Source organism: Eleginops maclovinus, chromosome 15, assembly GCF_036324505.1.
Source record: "Eleginops maclovinus isolate JMC-PN-2008 ecotype Puerto Natales chromosome 15, JC_Emac_rtc_rv5, whole genome shotgun sequence".
Taxonomy (NCBI): Eukaryota; Metazoa; Chordata; class Actinopteri; order Perciformes; family Eleginopidae; genus Eleginops; species Eleginops maclovinus.
Window position 1 is genome coordinate 19356257 of NC_086363.1, and position 17718 is coordinate 19373974.

The 17718-nt window shown below is 40.9% G+C and overlaps 2 protein-coding genes across 2 annotated transcripts in view; both read left to right on the forward strand.

Annotated features, from left to right (window-relative positions):
* Positions 1–3842, forward strand: part of ube2j1 (ubiquitin-conjugating enzyme E2, J1) — a 55237-nt gene extending 51395 nt beyond the window's left edge. The window contains exon 8 of the mRNA XM_063902250.1: positions 1719–3842. Coding sequence (XP_063758320.1) covers positions 1719–2015 — 297 coding nt within the window. The 3' untranslated portion in view covers positions 2016–3842. The remainder of the gene's footprint in view (positions 1–1718) is intronic.
* Positions 3843–9778: 5936 nt separating this feature from the next.
* The window catches only part of LOC134877282 (gamma-aminobutyric acid receptor subunit rho-2-like), a 30089-nt gene continuing 22149 nt past the window's right edge, over positions 9779–17718 (forward strand). Inside the window, exons 1-2 of the mRNA XM_063902741.1 lie at positions 9779–10018; positions 11835–11941. Of these exons, the coding sequence (XP_063758811.1) occupies positions 9897–10018; positions 11835–11941 (229 nt within the window). The 5' untranslated portion in view covers positions 9779–9896. The remainder of the gene's footprint in view (positions 10019–11834; positions 11942–17718) is intronic.

Genomic DNA, 17718 nt, shown 5'->3' on the forward strand with positions numbered 1-17718 from the left:
CCCATCCATTTAAGCTCCACGGTATTGGACGGGGCGGCGGGTGTTCTGAAGCTCCTGCGTGTACAATCAGAAGCTTTACACGCTGCTCTTTTTATGCAGTCAATTACACATCATTCATATTGTCCCTTTTTAATTGGTGGCACGCTTCATCCCCCCGCTGACATCCCACTGAGCTCCAAAATTATTTTGAATATGTAAGGAAGGAAATGATTCTGCATGCTGAGTTAGCAGCAGTGCCATGCCAGCTGTATTTGTTGCCGAGTTACTGTAGTTGTGTGAAGTCAAGCGGCTAGATATCAGCACTTTCTCTCATCGTCACAGGGGATGTGCTATGGGAGCGTGAAGCCTGTGCTGCTGTGACTTCTTTTCACCACTTCAGATGATGTGGACAAGCTTTGTTGCCTAAGAGGATTGATTTTGGTGCCAGCTGCCACAGAGACCCTGGTCTGAAGGAGCAGAGGAGGGTCAACTTAGATTAGTGTTTGAGTTTGAGGAGGGCCACGTCAAAAATAGCACTCACCATCTGCCACTGGAGTTGGAGAGATAAAACTTGCGCGGTCCTGCGGCTTCCCACACTGCCTCTGTGCTCTTCCCCGAGTACAGAGAGATGCAGGATAACTTTGAACCGTTTCTGCATGCTCCCTCCAGTCACTCTCTAATTGGGTGAGCTGTTTTCTGTCTGCTTTTGCACCGGTCACTACGTATCAACAGGAGTCCCGTGACTGTTTCTTTAACAGACTAAAGGTTTTCCTGCTGAACAGGCCAAAAGGGTTTAATGTGCTGATCCAGGAAGCTTGTAAATGACTTGTATAAATAAATGATTTCTTTCATATTCGCTGTGTTTTCATAAAGCCATAATTGAAATGTCATTATACTCATTTAAACAAGTTTATAATTCTGCTGTCAAACAATGGAATACTTATTAATTAATTAATGATTAATGAAAACTAACTTTTAGTCAGCGCTCTGAAAAAACTGAGATGTTGACTTTAATTAAATGTAATATGTCAATAAATGTTATATAACTGTATTAGGTTGAAAGCAATAATAATAAGTTGATCCTAATATTTTCAAGTAAAACTTAATATTATTGCTTTCATTAAACTTAATAAAGTTTTGTGAAATCTGTTGACATGACATTTGAATAAAATCAAAGGTTTAATTTTTTCCTAGCCGTTAATAATAACTTCCTTGTTTTCTGAGGACGACGTTGTCTGGCAGAATAAACATAAATACAGATTATTAAACACTGTGTGAGAGACATTCAGGAAGAGTGACCCCAGGAAATAAAAGGATACACACTGCCCCAAACCCTCCGAAGGCAAGGAGACAGAAATATGCATTTATAGATAATATTGGCTTAATATCTCTGTAAATAAACTGCCAATAAAAGACGAGGAAGGGAAGGGCAGCTGGCTTATTATAAAAATGACAGCCTCATAGGATCACAAATAAAAGAGCTGTAAATGTGTGCAGAATATAAAAGATTTCAGCAAACACTGAACTATCTAGCAACTTTATTCCTACTTAGTACAAAATCATCATAATCATAATTCATTTCTCGTGGAAAACATAGAATACAAGCAAACATATTACTCTAAAAAATAACCCTCTATCCCGACATCTGAGGACGGGTCCAAGGTAACCTGTGGACAACAGGAATGTAATAGGTGTTGTGTCTCCTCTATTGACTGCTTTTGTCTGAATCTCCTCCACAGGCAGAGGTGTCTCCAGCAGCCACAGAGATAGAGGGCCTTAACCCCCCCGCGGCTCCCAGCACCGGGCGCCCTCTCAGCCCCCGACAGCGTCGCGCCCAGCAGCACAGCCAGAGGAACCAGAGGGAGGGCAGAGAGGCCGCCAGCAGGCCGCCCTTCGCCCCGGCACCCCGCCCCCCCCAAGAGGAGAGCAACGCGGGCTCGGTGGTCCTCATCGTGCTGCTCACTCTGGCCCTGGCTGCTCTCATCTTCCGCAGGATCTACCTGGCCCAAGAGTTCAAGTTCGACTACGAGCTGTGACCGCACTCGCTACCCCCCCCCCCGGTCCCACCCTGACAGAACTATGGCCTGCTGAAATTGAAAGTAGAGCCGCGGGTGAGGGCTGACTGTGAGTCTCTGCTGCCCCCGCTCCACCACAGAGGGTTTGGGGGGCAACTTTCATTCCTGTCCACAACACCTCCAGGCTGTCTTTTAATCAATGTGAATTCTGCTCACCCGAGTGTAAGGCATCTCTTTTTAAGGGGAAGCTTTGTTGTGTTTGTGATGAATTCAGCACACACACACACACACACACACACACACACACACACACACACACACACACACACACACACACACACACACACACACACACACACACACACACACACACACACACACCACATGTTCCATATGACTGTCTTGCCCCCTGGCTCCCGCTTGTCCACATTATTTAATTAGAACTGTAACATAGTATCTCAACAGGGTTATAGGGTTTTTGTTTTAAAGTAATGAGCTGGCGATGGAAGAATCTGCATAGAGTGTATGTGCTATAATGACTTCCTGCTCATGAGCTTTGACTTCCTGTTTGGTCAGGTCACATCATACAACAACCACTGCACCGGCAGTTTTGTTTGGGTGTGGTTGGTATGGAAGTTAAACCTTAACTGTCCTGCACCTCACGTTGTGTGTGTGTGTGTGTGTGTGTGTGTGAGCATGCCGTCACTTTTGTAATCAGAGGCTGCAGAATGATCAACATGTGTTGTGCTGGGGGGGTTTAATAAGGTGGAGGAGAAGCTTTCCATACAGTCTAAAGCAGCTGAGGACAGCAGATTCTGTAATACACTGAAAAACGTTGATTTTATTTAAATGTATTTTGTCAACAAATTTCACATAACTGTATTAGGTTAGTTGAAATCAATTATTTCAAGTTTAAATTGGTTCAACTTAATGTTTTTGCTTTCAACTTCCCTAATGCAGTTATGTGAAATCTGTTGACATTCTACATTTAATTCAACATTTCAGTTTTTCAGTGTGCTGGTAATCCTTAATGAATGTAAGCAGACTGCTATACCAACATGTGTGATACACCATGTTCTCTGACCTTTGTAATGTGTGACTGCAGAGGGGGGGGGGGGCTGCTGCTGAAGGGATGTTATCACACTTTCTGCAAGTGAGCAGTGGAGAGTATGCCCGTAGGTCACACTGTTTGACATCACTAAATGTGACCCTGTAGAGGGGTGCAGGGATGATGTATTTTTGTAGGCTGACCTGAAAGCATCCCAAGGGCCCCCTCCACACAAACCAATGGGATGTTTCTATTGGATTTGAGAAAACTGCAAAAAAGATCTTTGCTCGTTTTGTTCAGCAGGATGGTCTCCTCCTTTTCATCATTTGTGAAGCGTACAATGCAATCACCAGAAGTAGAAAGCTTTAAACAAAACTACATCACGGTCACTATGACTTCATGTCACCACGGCTAAGTTAAAGGCGGCTAATGTTGGGGCGATGTAGTCTCATTCAGCCACCGTTAGCAACCACTGTTTTTATAACATAGAGGTTTCAGACATTAATTAGTGGGGTGACATATTTTATGGTGTGTAATAAACAGTTGAAATATATTTAGCTCGTGTTAGCCGCAATTATACATTTTTGGGTATTAGGACTCATTCCTGCACCTCTCTATTATAGCTAGAAGAAAAAAAAGTTCATCCAAATGTTATTCATGCTTATTTTTTAACCCCTAATAAACTTTAATGTTATGTAATAAAAAGATATATTGTGTGACAGTCCTTGGAACAGCACCACCTGCAGCCCCCCATTACAGGTATAATATGTAACATTTGAACATTAAAATGTCTAAAAACATCTCGACCTGTGTCATATATTCTGTTGAGTTGTGTCATTTTATTCTAGGCAACTCAGACAATAAGACCATTCTTATATTATGGAATTATACCGATAATCATCAACATGTGCTTAAAACTCTTGATAACTTGACTTTACATTTGGATAAACAACAAAAATATAATTGTTGTATTACAGAATTTGTTTAAATAATGATCCTTTTCAGTAAAAAAAACCCCTGCATAAAAAGAGGATAAAAAAAAAAAGATATATTTGTATTTATTTTGTATTTGGTTCCCCTTTCTACCATGATCGGTAACTTTTTTGTTGTCGCCTTGATATCCTCTCTTCCTGTTGTGTTTGCACTTTGCTTCCAGTAAGACAGCCTGCCTGCTTCCTACCCCTGCTTTTAAAGAACCTGCCACCTGATCTGGGCACAGTGATGAAAGCAAAAAGAGAATCTCAAGGTCATAAAAATAGAAACTGTATGAGCGCTGCCTGCACTGGTCACTGACCCGCCGAGCTGCAGCCCGGAGTGTTCCAGAAATGCTATGAGGGGATGAGTTCACTGATCCAGGAATGGTGGAATAAAACATGTTTACTGGAGCACAGCGTGAGGGCAGAGTGCTTTGAACTGTTGTCACTACGACGACGTTTACAGGTGAGATAATGTCAGGGATTATTTGCACCAGTGAACATGACTTGTTCCACCGACTGTTAACCTCACACACAGGTATGACTCATGGGAGTGTGATTCTGCTTCAGAATAAGAATTCCTTTATTCGTCCCACAGAGGAAACGTGTATTGTTACAGCAGTATAGATAGAGACGAAAAATAAAAACAGCCCACTATTAGAATAGAAGAATAGAAGTACTTTATTGATCCCAATTTGGGAAATGTTGGCGTTGCAGAAACGTAAAGACAAGGCATCGTACATTACAATATAAATAAAGTAGCATTCCAAAAAATAAACTATACTATGTCGGACTAAAAACGTACACAAAAAATAAACAAAAACAAAACATAAAGCAGGATGTTTTATATACGTGTGTATTTTTACCTTACACACTTGTTTTGTTGGATAAAAAATGCCTGCACATAGTATTTAAAACAGAAATGCATTAATCCCTGGGTTTGCTTGCATTTTGTTAAAGCTCTATGCAAACAGTCATTTCCCCCTGCTTGTACACAGGGACCGAACACTGTCTCACAGTAACCCTTGTTTATGTGTGCAGGCTTCATCAGATCAGTCTCAGAGGAACGGGGAACTCTTAGCTGATGGCTCTCTGACGTGGGTGCTACAACAACTTGGCAGCATGCAAACAGCTTGGAGGAATGCTGTCTGCTTTTATCTGAGCAACATCTACCTCCTGCATGTGTCCAGGTATGACTTGAAGGAAGCAGAATCTCTCTGCCTCGTCACATATTGTGCTTAAGACTTGTTTACTCGAACATAAAAGGAAAATACATTACTTGAATAAAAGAATGTTGTCATGTGTCAAGCTGCCATACTTTCACATGCTGAAGTGAATTTCACTCAACACTCCTGATAATGTGTCCAGTATTTCCCTGTCCTTATGTGTGTAGAATACATTTTTCTCCCCTTTGTCAGCACACAGTTTCTATGGAGCTGTGAATAATCAGTCATATAGACAGATGTCTGACTCTGGGTGGCACAGGAAATGAGCTGTGTATTTCTCAGATGTTTGAAAACGGTTTCTTTCTTTCTGGTGTCAGTGGAACCTGGTTTGATTAATGTTAACAGCTTATTCTCCCGGCGCTCAAATTAGAACTTTAAAGGTTGATGTTTTTTTTATATATGATTTATTTGTGAAATGTTCAAACACAGAAAGCATACATACATAAGACCCTCATATGTATGACTAATTAAAAGGGAGTAAAGAGACCATTGTACCAGGGTCAATAATACCAAAAAACAAACAACAAAAAAACAATATTGAAATAAAATAATAATATAATAATAATAATAATAATAATAATAATAATAATAATAATATAATAATAATAATAATAATAACAACATATACAAGACAGTTTAAGGCCTTAAGCTACTCGACATACTGTGTGCTACTAGTGCGGGGAAAGCAGGACTCGGCCAGGGGGTGCAGGATGTTGGTTTGATGCGCGGCTGCTCAGCCAGTAGGGGCCACATCTAGGTGAAGGGACCCGACATGATCTAAGAAGGGAGGCCAGATTTTAAAAAATGTAACGTTAGAGCCACGTAGAGGTTGATGTTTGAACGGGATCTTACTGCCATGCTCTTGGCTCTGTGACTGAGCTAAATGCTTCACGTCCAGGATACCCTGTCACGGTTTACATTACCCCTCTTATTCCACAGCTTTATACTAATGAGATCAATCATTTGACACAAAATATTGATTTAACAGAATTACACTATTGACAAATAAGAATTATGTATTCAACAAAGCTGTGTAATTAACAGGTTTAATGTTTAATTTTAGCATGCTAACATTTGGCTAACAGCCCAAACACAAAGTAGTCAGGCTCACAAGAATGCTGTACTTCAGTAGTATTAGCATTTCATTACCAAATCAATCTGACGGATTGAAAAGTTTTGTAATTTGAAAAAAGGCTAAAGGCTAAGTTCAGCTCAGAATGAAAACAGAAAAACCAAGCAAGCTCTAGAGAGGGCGTGTTACACTCGGGAATGGGAGGGGTGAACAGAGGGGTATTCGGTTGCGATCTGTAACCTCACCACTAGATGGCACTAAATCCTAAATACTGGAATTTTAAGGCTAGTGTGTAGGAGGTGAGTTTAAAGTAACATGAACATGAACCCAACCTGAAACATGCTGTAGGTACCGACATTCACTACAGACAGTTTTTATCCTTGTACAGACGTTAACAACTTGAAGTTTCACACAGTATTTTAGTTGTTTTCCTTCTTCAAATGTACCCATGTCTAGTCTATAAAACGGTAGCTGTGTTTATTGGATTGTACTGTTTTGTTTGTTCACGGCGACTGTCTGCAAAAAACAAAAATACATGTATTATTCCTGTTATTCTTTAGAATTCTTCCTAGACATACTGCAGGGCTTTTTTTTAATGGGTCCTGAATATTATTAGGACTGCAAACCTCCATCGTTGGTTAATCTGTTATTTTCTCCAATTATCGATCTGAATGTGGTCTTTCACCCAAAGAAACCACAATGTACCTCTTCAAATCGGATTTCTTTTTCAGCCAATAGTCCAAAACCCTAATATGTTTCATTAACTGTCATAAAAGACCCAGAATAAGAGCAAAATCAGTTTTGAGAAGCTAGAACCAGATTTATTTGGGCTGCTTTGCTTAGCTCATTTTAAATGACTAAAAGAAGTCACAGATATTTTGCAGATGATCTTTCTGGTAATTAATTTAACAACTAAATGTTTCAGCACTACTTCATGGACAGTCCAGCACACATGCTGACCCCTTCAGGATCACCAAATGCTAATTTACAGGAGAACTACAACCTCATCAGTATTTATTTTTTAGGGAGTACAAATCAATAACCATATGAATGGTAACTTTGTTTGCCTGACTCTGCTTTATGGTTTTCTTTGGTTCATTTGTTCTGTTTTTAATTCAGCAAAAATACTTGTGATATTCCTGTTATTCTTTACAATTCTTTGGACATACTGATGACAAAAACAAGGGGAGTTTATCCCGAAGCTTGCCGCTGTGTTTACACCTAGATATCAGGAAGCCTTATTACAGTAAAAGAAAACTAAACAGTATTTTTTAAATATTAAGGAAGAGGTTTATTTGAAACCGTTGGCCCTTTCAGAGGTTTTAATAGAGTCACACATCCAAATTATTTGATTATGTAATCATATTATTGCAATTCGGACAAGTCCAATTGATTTATGGGCCCACATAGGTTTAGACACCGAAATGGCTTGTCTGAAATACATAATGAAGGAGTTAGGGTATTCTAAGGAATTTGGGGCAATCTTTGATGCCGTCTTGAAAATGTCCCATTTCTAACGGTCAGATCAGTAGACTTTTAGTATGTTTTTAAAGATGCCTAATACTAAACAAAACTGTTGAGAAAGCTTTTGTTGCAATTTTTCTGGGCTAATGTGTGTTTTTTTCATATTCAGCCTTGAAGATGGAACCTCATTCAGCTGAGGGTGTGACTACAGACGGAGTTCACTCTGTGACTAAGGGGGGGGGGGGGAGCGGCTGGATTGGAATTGGGACTGGATATTACTTTTTAATCTCTTGAGATCAAAAACACTTTGAGTGAGGGAACACAATGTTTCTTAGCTTTCACAAAGACTCAAGTTGAAGCTCATAAGGAGTACGAGCTGACACCAGACTCTGTGAGGGCAAAGGTCAAGATGAAAACAATCAGCAATCAACATCCTTTAGAAAACACTAAACCAATGTTCCCTTCCTACTGCAGGCAGTAAGCAGTAACAGGCTCTCTGTCCTACACTGAGGAAAGCCCATTTCAGTCATTTGTAGTTAACGTGGGCAGTTCCAGATCAACTTTACGGAGGCCCAGCTGGGGACCGTTACTTTATGAGTGTGTAATACAGGACATTAGAGACAGGTTTTTAATACAAATTTATAGCACAAAACAAGAGAACAAACACATTCCTGTTATCTTAGGCTCAGGTTACAGTTTTTTTATCGGAACAAGGCTTCATGATATCCTCCACAACAGCTATATAAACACTACAAAACTCATTTTGACAATTTTAGCCAAGTCTGAAGGTTTACCTCCCAAAAAAGGTATACTTAATTTCGTGTTCGGGTCTGGGAAGACCCAGCAGTGCATTGTTGTGGGTGAATCTGGGTCAAATTTGGCCCAATCAAAAGGCATCTTTGACTTTACCCCACCCCCATCTCCTTCCTCCACTGTAACAATAATTTGAAATTGTATTCTAATATTACTCTATTATATTCAGATAACATAATTATCCGCTGTCTTCACTATAGGGAATTTAATGAGTGAATTGAATCCTATTTTTTAATTAAAAATATGTGGTGTGATGTGCTTTGGGCCATAAAATCAAATTCCAACAGGATTGTACGGTTATGAATGCATAATAAGTTAGTCATGATGTAATAAAAACAATATTGGATCATTATTTTTGAGTGTTTTGGACTGACTTAAATCATGGGTCACCATTGACCCGAGAACACCATGAACGGAAACAGCTTTCGAACACAACACAAGGGTTAAAAGTTGATTATATTTCACATAATTAACCTAAAACTGTAAAGTAACTAAAGCTATTCAATGCATTTAGTGGAGTAAAAGTACACCATTTACATGTCAATACTTAAGTACAGTAAAATTGTTCTTAAGTACAGTACTTGAGTTCATGTTACTTTACACCACTTCAAATGGGATTATAGATTCTTCTTTGGGAGGGTTGCCACAGCTCAGTGTTACAGGGACTCTGGCCCCTGTTGGCCCTCCCGTAGAACCGCCCATGGTAAGAAAATCCATGTAAAGACATAAGTAAACTGAGTCTGATAGAAATTACTTTCACTCTGTTACGAAAACTTTTCTATGACTGCAAGCTTTTGGAGTGAAGAGAGGAGACGCGAGATGTGGAAGTGTGACGTCAGTGTAAGAGGATGTCTTCACACTGTCATACACTGCAATCAGAAGAAAGAGAAACACATCCTGATGTAACTGTTGGCTGTTCAGAACTTCACAAACAAGACAATTTTGTACGTGATATTAAATATTTAAACTTTTCAAAGCATTTTAGTTCAACAATAATATGAAATTGTTTTTATGAAATATGAGAGAAGCATCCATGGTGCTGATGCTGCGTGCGTCTGAGCCAAAGACCAATCAGAGCGTGCATCAAACTTCCCCATCCCGTCTCTCTCTCTCTCCCCCCCCCCCCCCCCCCCCCCCCCCCCCCCCCCCCTCCGCGCAGCAGCCAGCGCACTGCTTCGCCTCCGTCCTCCGACCCGCACTCTCTCCTCCTGCCCCTGACACGAAGATGGTACCGTGCACAGAGCTTCCTACACGTGAACCGAAGGCGTCACTCACCAACTCGCTGCGGGACTTTTGAAATCCACCATGCCGTGCTACGCCAGGATTCTCTTCATAGTTGTATGTCTGATCCTGCTCGGGGAGTGCAGGAAACACAGGAGTCGGAGAAAGCGCTGGTCCGCGCCGGCGGAGAATCACAAGCCCGGCACGTGAGTACTGAACATGCTTTATTTCATTCTCTAATTTAAATCTGCCCTTCGGGAACAGCATGGGGCCGGCAGGAGAATCACTTCTAGTTTGACAGCACAGAGACAGTTCAGATACAGATGATGCAGCAGCTTTGTGGATTTTACCTTCACTTAGTTTCCATCCAGAATGTCAACATTTGTGCGCATGGCGCGGTTCCTTTTTCAGCCGAATTCCCTCCTCAGTGAGGTTGTGGGAAACAGCTTTATCTTTGCGCTTTAAAACGAGAACATATACATTGGAATAAATCCAAATACGAGTCTTTTTTTCGGAATCGAACGGTGCGTAAAAACAACCCTCCACTGAGCAGGTTCATAATCACGACACAGTTGGAGCCTTCCCTCAGATCCAGCATTTTGTAATTTTTTTTCAGGTGATTTTTTTTTAATTACTTCTGCCTTCAGGGACTCCGAACAGAGAGACTGGACAGTGGAGGGATATTCTCTTTGAGCCTGTTGTGTGGCTGCGATTTCCCCCTGACTGTCACACTTCTGTCATTTCAAACAGGATCAAACATCCCTCAGCAGCAGGCAGATTTATTATCATGTAGCCTGCATGAATTCATAATACGTGCAAAACTTGGATTGTTATGTCTAGCATACTGTAGTATTACCTGCAGGGCTTTATTCCATTTTTTTAATGGGTCCTGAATATTATTAGGACTGCAAACCTCCATCGTTGGTTAATCTATTATTTTCTCCAATTATCGATCTGAATGTGGTCTTTCACCCATAGAACCAAAATGTACCTCTTCAAATTGGATTTCTTTTTCAGCCAATAGTCCAAAACCCTAATATGTTTCATTAACTGTCATAAAAGACCCAGAATAAGAGCAAAATCAGTTTTGAGAAGCTAGAACCAGATTTATTTGGGCTGCTTTGCTTAGAAAATAATTTAAATGACTAAAAGAAGTCACAGATATTTTGCAGATGATCTTTCTGGTAATTAATTTAACAACTAAATGTTTCAGCACTACTTCAGTCCAGCACACATGCTGACCCCTTCAGGATCACCAAATGCTAACAGGAGAACTACAACCTCATCAGTATTTATTTTTTAGGGAGTACAAATCAATAACCATATGAATGGTAACTTTGTTTGCCTGAATCTGCTTTATGGTTTTCTTTGGTTCATTGGTTCAGTTTTTAATTCAGCAGGTGAACTTATATATTCATAAAACATTGTGTGTGAGCTTAACTGTGTGTGTTAAACTAAAACAGAGCTTTTTCTGTCAGCTCAGATTTCATTGTGTAGTATGTGCTCATGTGTTTCAGTGTTGGGCCACTGGCTGAATATGCAAAGGCAGGTTTTCCTGTCAATAAAATCGTTTTTGAATGTAATTATCTTGGTTTATTTTCTAAGGTTACATTGTTCTGTTGTCTTACATGATACACTCCTCCCAGCCCTGGTATAAAGCCTGCTGATGTTCTTTTTTTAAACAAATCCCATGTGCAGACCAAAAGTAAAAATGAATGCCTCTTACTTAGAAAGCCTGATATCTCCTCCTCTTCTGTGCCAGATGATTAAACACACATCAGTGTTGTTCACTGTTGCACTGCGTGTCATGTTCCTTTATTACCATGAACACACACTCTGTGGCTTATCTTCACTCAATCCCACACACGCCGTCCTGCTGCCAGAAATACTTAACAGAGCACCAAATGTGCACTTGAATGTGCCACGGAAAACAGTCCCCAACAATGTCCTCTTGTTTAGAGAACTATTGGAATGAGTAACCCTAATGACTCCTCTCCTCTCTGTCTGCCTGCCTGTTGCCAGTCCCTTGTCCAAGAAGGTTGCTGACGGAACCAAATCCCGAAAGCTGAAGACCAGCCATCTCCTGCGCATAGACGAACATGACTTCACCATGAGGCCGGCATTTGCAGGTAAGCTCCTTGAGCTCCATGAGCAAAAGGTTCTGCCTCCCAAACCCTGCAGCCGGGTCAAAGGCTCCACCAACACTTCCAGTGTCAGCCTTGTGTGCTGAACTGCCTGGGTTATTATGATGGGAGTGAAGGAAGAAGCCGGGTGATGTTACATAGAGAGGACAGGATGTGTAGGAGGGTGAGGGGTGGGTCAAACAAACACAGGACCTTTAACCCTGGAGACCAAAAGTAAATGTTAACCTTTCTTTACTTAAATACCAAAGTTAAGCTTTATCATCAGCTATGTCAGGTGTTTATGTCAGGTCCATAACATATTATCTGACACTTATTTCCAAAGCAACTTACACACACTTTAAAGACGCCCTATTCTGCTTGATGGGGGTTTTCCCTGTAGGTTTGTGTGCATGTAAATGGTCTGCAAAGACTAAAATCCCCCCGCTTGAAACGCCACCATTGGACTTGTGTGATTACTTCAGTAACATAGTGACCTCACTTTCTAACAATCATGGTTCTGTTTGCTAAAGATCCAACATATTGTGCATGATAGGCTAAGGGGCAGGACATGAGAGGTTGAGCATCACAACAGAGTAGGGCCAGATAACCAATCAGAGCAGACTGGGCTTTGGTTTCAAACAGAGGGTGAAAAGAGGTGCTGCAGCACAGACAGTATGAGAAAAATAAAGAGCTTTCTGAACATTAAAGCATGGAGACATGTCACAGAATACTAATATGAACCTGAACGTGAGCAGGATTTGTCTTCTTCAAAACCTTAGACATGGAAGCATTCTGGGGTTAAGTATTGCCCAACAACTTGCTGACCACAGGGACTGGAGATCGATCCACTGACCCTCTGATTGGTAGACGCCCATTCACTCCCTGAGCCCAAGCCGCCGACTCATCTTTCTGATATACTTTATGTTTCTATAGTTACCACCCAAACCAGCTCTTCTCTGAACCAAATGAATGGGTTTAGTTTGAATTCTCCATCAGAGTCCAGTGCACGTTGAAACATTATCCTAGAGGGAGTTCCAGTGAAGTGAGTGATCTGATTGATGGCACACACCAACAGGATTCATTTGGCTTCACCCTTTGTTGAACCCGAGTGTGCAGTGAATGTTGATGTAAAACTGATGAAAAAAAGGAGAGGCAGGTTTGTTTTTCCCACTTCTTGTCTTCCGTTCCACTGCCAAACCTAAAGAGAACAGAAATAGGCGAGATGTGGAGACAGCCTTGAGCTAACAAGAAACCCGCGGCAGGTTCTGCTGCACTGTAAACACATGGTGACACAGGGCTGAGCAGAGGCGATGGAGTAGAAAACTACTTGAAGCCATTATTTGTCACTTCTGATATCTTTCAGCAGTGACCATGATCCATCAGCAGAAGTCAGCAGGGGGGGTCGTGTGTGTCCTAGCTTTACACCTTGAATGGTACTGCTGCGGGGATTTGGGGAAGCAATTAAAAATAAGAAGCTTATTTGTTGAACCAAAATGTCCCATTCACTGGTATTTAGCCTAAACGGGTCCTGTTTCAGCACAGGAGGAGGTGGCGAGCTAAATGAAACGTCCCGCAGTGAATTACACGCCCCGTTGGGATGATAGTAGCAGCCACAGATGGGAGTTCGGGTCTCACTGAGGAGCGCTTTTTGTCCTGCGTCTGGCAGCCTTTATTTGCCGACACAGGCAGCTTTTTACAGCAGAAGAAGAATGTGATGGTCTTATTCTGAGACCATCAAAAGCTGACTGGTGTAAGCTGCTGCTGCCTGTGAGACTGCCAGGCGTTCATTTGGCTGAGGAGAAAAAGTGTGTTTGCAGCTGCTGTGCTTCCTACTGGCTTCAAAAGGAGCGACTGCAGTGTTACTAATGGAAGCCTCTTACAGGAACGTTATCAAAAAAGATGCTTTTACATGCCAAAAAGGGATGTCAGTGTAGGGACGGAGGGAATTCCCAGGTCACAATCAGACAAATCCAGAGTCTGGAGAATTGTATTGTACAAAATAAACACAATAACTGCTTTGTTGTGATTCCATATCCCGAAGAACAAAGATATTGAAAAGAGAAATGTTAATTGCTTTGTTAAGAATCTACAGTGTGCCTCAGAGAGCAGCAGTGAGCGAGGTGTGTATTATCAACAGTGTGCAGGTGGAGCTTTGAATGTTATCCCAATTAAAGCTCCTGCACTGCCCCAGTAACCAAACACACACAGGAAGCTGCAGATGGAATATTTGTCATCACATCTAGTTGTGATTTTCCTGGGAACATCTATTTATGGAGCTCCTCCTTCGTGCATGCCTCAGGTTTAAAACTCATCCGATGGGGTGGATAGATCTGTCATGCTTTAGTCATATTTGCATTTAAGAGACATCATGTTTCCCCCTCGTTTTAACCAAATGCATCCTCTCGCTTGGATGTCTCTCCAGCCTGGTATTGTGTAATGCTGTCTAATGGAGCCAGGGTAAACCAGCTGTGGATTACAGTTGCTAATCCATGAAAAGAGGGGCAGTCCAGCCTTATTAGGTGGAATGGATAGGGTGCTGCTCCCCCTCCATCTCTACCCAACACAAGGACAATTCCACCGGCTAGAGCGTCTCAGAGGAAATGAACCAATTAGACTCCCTGCAAAGTCAAGTCAAGTCAATCCTGAGGATTAAAAAATACAAATTAAAAAAAGATATACATTTATACTGCTCCAGAAAAAATTAAGAAACCACTCCAAATTTTTCTTAAATCTTTATGGCAGCCATTTCAGTTTTTGTTGAATTTCAACACAGAAAAAAAATGGTCAATAGTTTATAGTATACAAGAAAAAAATAAAATAATAATTTAACTCAAAGACATATCTTTAAATAATAAAACAAGATAAAATAATAATGCTGAAGTGGTCTCTCTCTCTCTCTACACATACATAATCAACATAGGCACATATGCACACATTAAGAGACATAAATAAAGGCACAACAGTCAATATATACGAAATTAACGCTGGATGTGTGGGTTTGTGTGTTTATGTGTGGGGTGTTAAAGTCCAGGTACAATGGGGGCAGGGGGGAGAGTTTGGAGGGAGGGGGGGAGTGCAGCCTCCTGTGTGCCTAGTGGAAAAATATCCAAGATTAATTTTCATGTTTTAGCATCAGCTGTGATGTTTGTTAGGAGGGTGATGGACAGGTTCATGTGTCCTTAAAGCTAGCCTACACCTTTTGGTGCTGCAGATAGCTGTAAAATGTATCAAAAGTGGAGACAAGCACCGAAATGTCCATGTCCATCCCTCTGTGGCCTATTACTTAAAGAAGCCTGGCTACAATTTTCCAAAATGTCTGCCATTTCCAGCCGATCACAAGGTATTTTACCACATCATTTTAAACCATTGGATCAATTTGGGGGATTTTGGTATTGAACTACATGTTTTTCACTATGGGGAATCCAAACGTACTATTTACAAAACTTTTCAGAAGCTTTTTTGTCTCATTTTAAACACAACATGTTTATATATGAATCTTATTAGAAAGCATCTGGGCTGATTAACAACACTATTACTATACTAGTTTTCTATACTAGCAGAATTAGTTAGCTGTCACTGAACACCATGAGGTCTCCAGTACTCCTCTGAATTTGGCTTCTACATGGTCAGAAATGTATGATTCTACACCAAGATCATTTAAATAGGTCAAGTAAAACTAATCCACTTTTGAAATATTCCCCTGGTATATTCAATTATCTGCAGCACTCATTCAAAAACAAGCTGTAACTAATTATTCCCCTTGCATAGTAAGATACATCGCTCACCATCCAAACGGTCCCTTGTTCAGTTTAATTTGATGCTACACTCTCACTGGGCCTAGTGTGACCACTAGCTTATGGTGGCTAATGCTAGCAGACCCTTCCCATTCTACTGTTTGGTGGCCAAGTTAGCATGTCGATGTTAAAGGTCTCCTATTATACTATAATTGAACTATATATTGTAGGACCATATCTATAAAATGCATACATATGTGAAGTGTTTTGCTCAAAATACAAACAGATCCCCCATTGTAGCATGCCTCATCCCCCTCTATTTCATCCCTGTTCCTGAAGTGCTGATTCTGTGACTGTAGCTTTAAATGAACTAGCTGCTGCTGGCCACGCCCCTTTGGAGCTGCTGCTGGCCACGCCCCTTTAGGGCATCATGATCTCTCCTCTGAAGAGAGTTTTCTACCGGGAGAAACTCAGCTAAACGCTGCCGTGATTAAACGCCATATGATGTTCCAAACCACATCCAGCATTATTTCTGAAACACTTCTCAGGGTTTACCACTAGAACAGAGACATTATGTATTATATAAACAACAACTCTAAGTCCCTCCTGCAGACATCCTGCTGAACACACAGACACACAGGTGCTGAGGAGGGGATTCAGCTCACTACTGTATATGGGGGACGGAAGGTTAGAACGTGTCAGGTGGGGGGGACGTTGCCAGGAGTTCAATGTAAAGTCAGCCAACATTTTGAACGTTTGTACCCCCATTTTTAGAGATATAGGTAAGGAGGAAAAGAGAGAGGGTTGTATTTTCTGACACTTTGTGAGTCTCCTTATACACCAGGGGCACATATTTATGGATAAAAGACATCAAAAAGTGCATTTTGGATAATAGGGGACCTTTAAGGAAACTGGCGGAAACAAAATAAAGTTTGCAACGACTTTGAATCGTAAAAGTGACAAACAGGTGTTAGAACTTATGTTCTTAACAGACATAATATGTTCTATGAAATGTCAAGAGGTTGTCTGTATGACCATCCCAACTCACATGCTAATGAGGACTTCAAATGGCTTGTTTTGTTTGACTAAAATCCAGATAAGAAGGAACTCAATTATTGAAACCATTATTAAAATCATTTCCGATTATTTTTCTGTCGATTGACTGATGAAAACATCAACTCATCATCATATATATAAAAATGAAATAAACAATATGTGGAATATTAATCATCTTCATGTGAGCCTCCTCACTGGTTATAGCTTTGGTGAAGACATGCCTTGTGAGCAGATCAACTAAAGAGTGCTTTTTCCTTTTTAGTTCAATTTAAATGTGAAAGCAAAAGACTTTTAAATCCAGTGTTTTACAAGAAAATAATTAAAAGTCAGAGGAAGTCGATAAGATGGAGAGTTATTACTTGCAGACGTTTGCTCACATCCTGCAGAGGATTCAGCTTTCATGTCTCTCAGAGCTCTGAGCTCCGTACTTCACATTCTGACTGATATTTTAATCTCTTCCAAAACTACTGAACATTTTTTAAGGTTGTTTTCGAAATCATATTTTGAGGGTATTTTATTCCTTTATTAGATAGTGGATAGTAAAGGTGAGAGGAAATGAAGGAACAAAGGATTCCGGGGCCAGGACACAGACAGCGCCTCACCCCCGGACCCACAAAGGCCATTTTATCAACCCATATTAAATATACCTATATGAAATGTCGAGCTCTGTGAGCACCAGCAACAAAAAAATTAATTCTCCTGCACTGTGTAGAAGCAGAAATCTTAAATCTTAAACGTGGACACAAAGAGTATCTGCATGGCTGAACTGCCCAGGGCCCCTAATAACACCAGCTTCATTTTTCTTGTCTGATTTATCCAAGCACCAAGCCAATCCCAGTTCTATCAGAAATGACCGGGACAATGTGTATGACATCACCCTGTGACCCAGTCTAGCATGAACCCTATAGTCCATGACATATTCTGTATAAATCGTTTTTTCTAATTACCAAAAAATTATTTCCCACTCTGCAAACTTTCAGAATGTCTTATTTA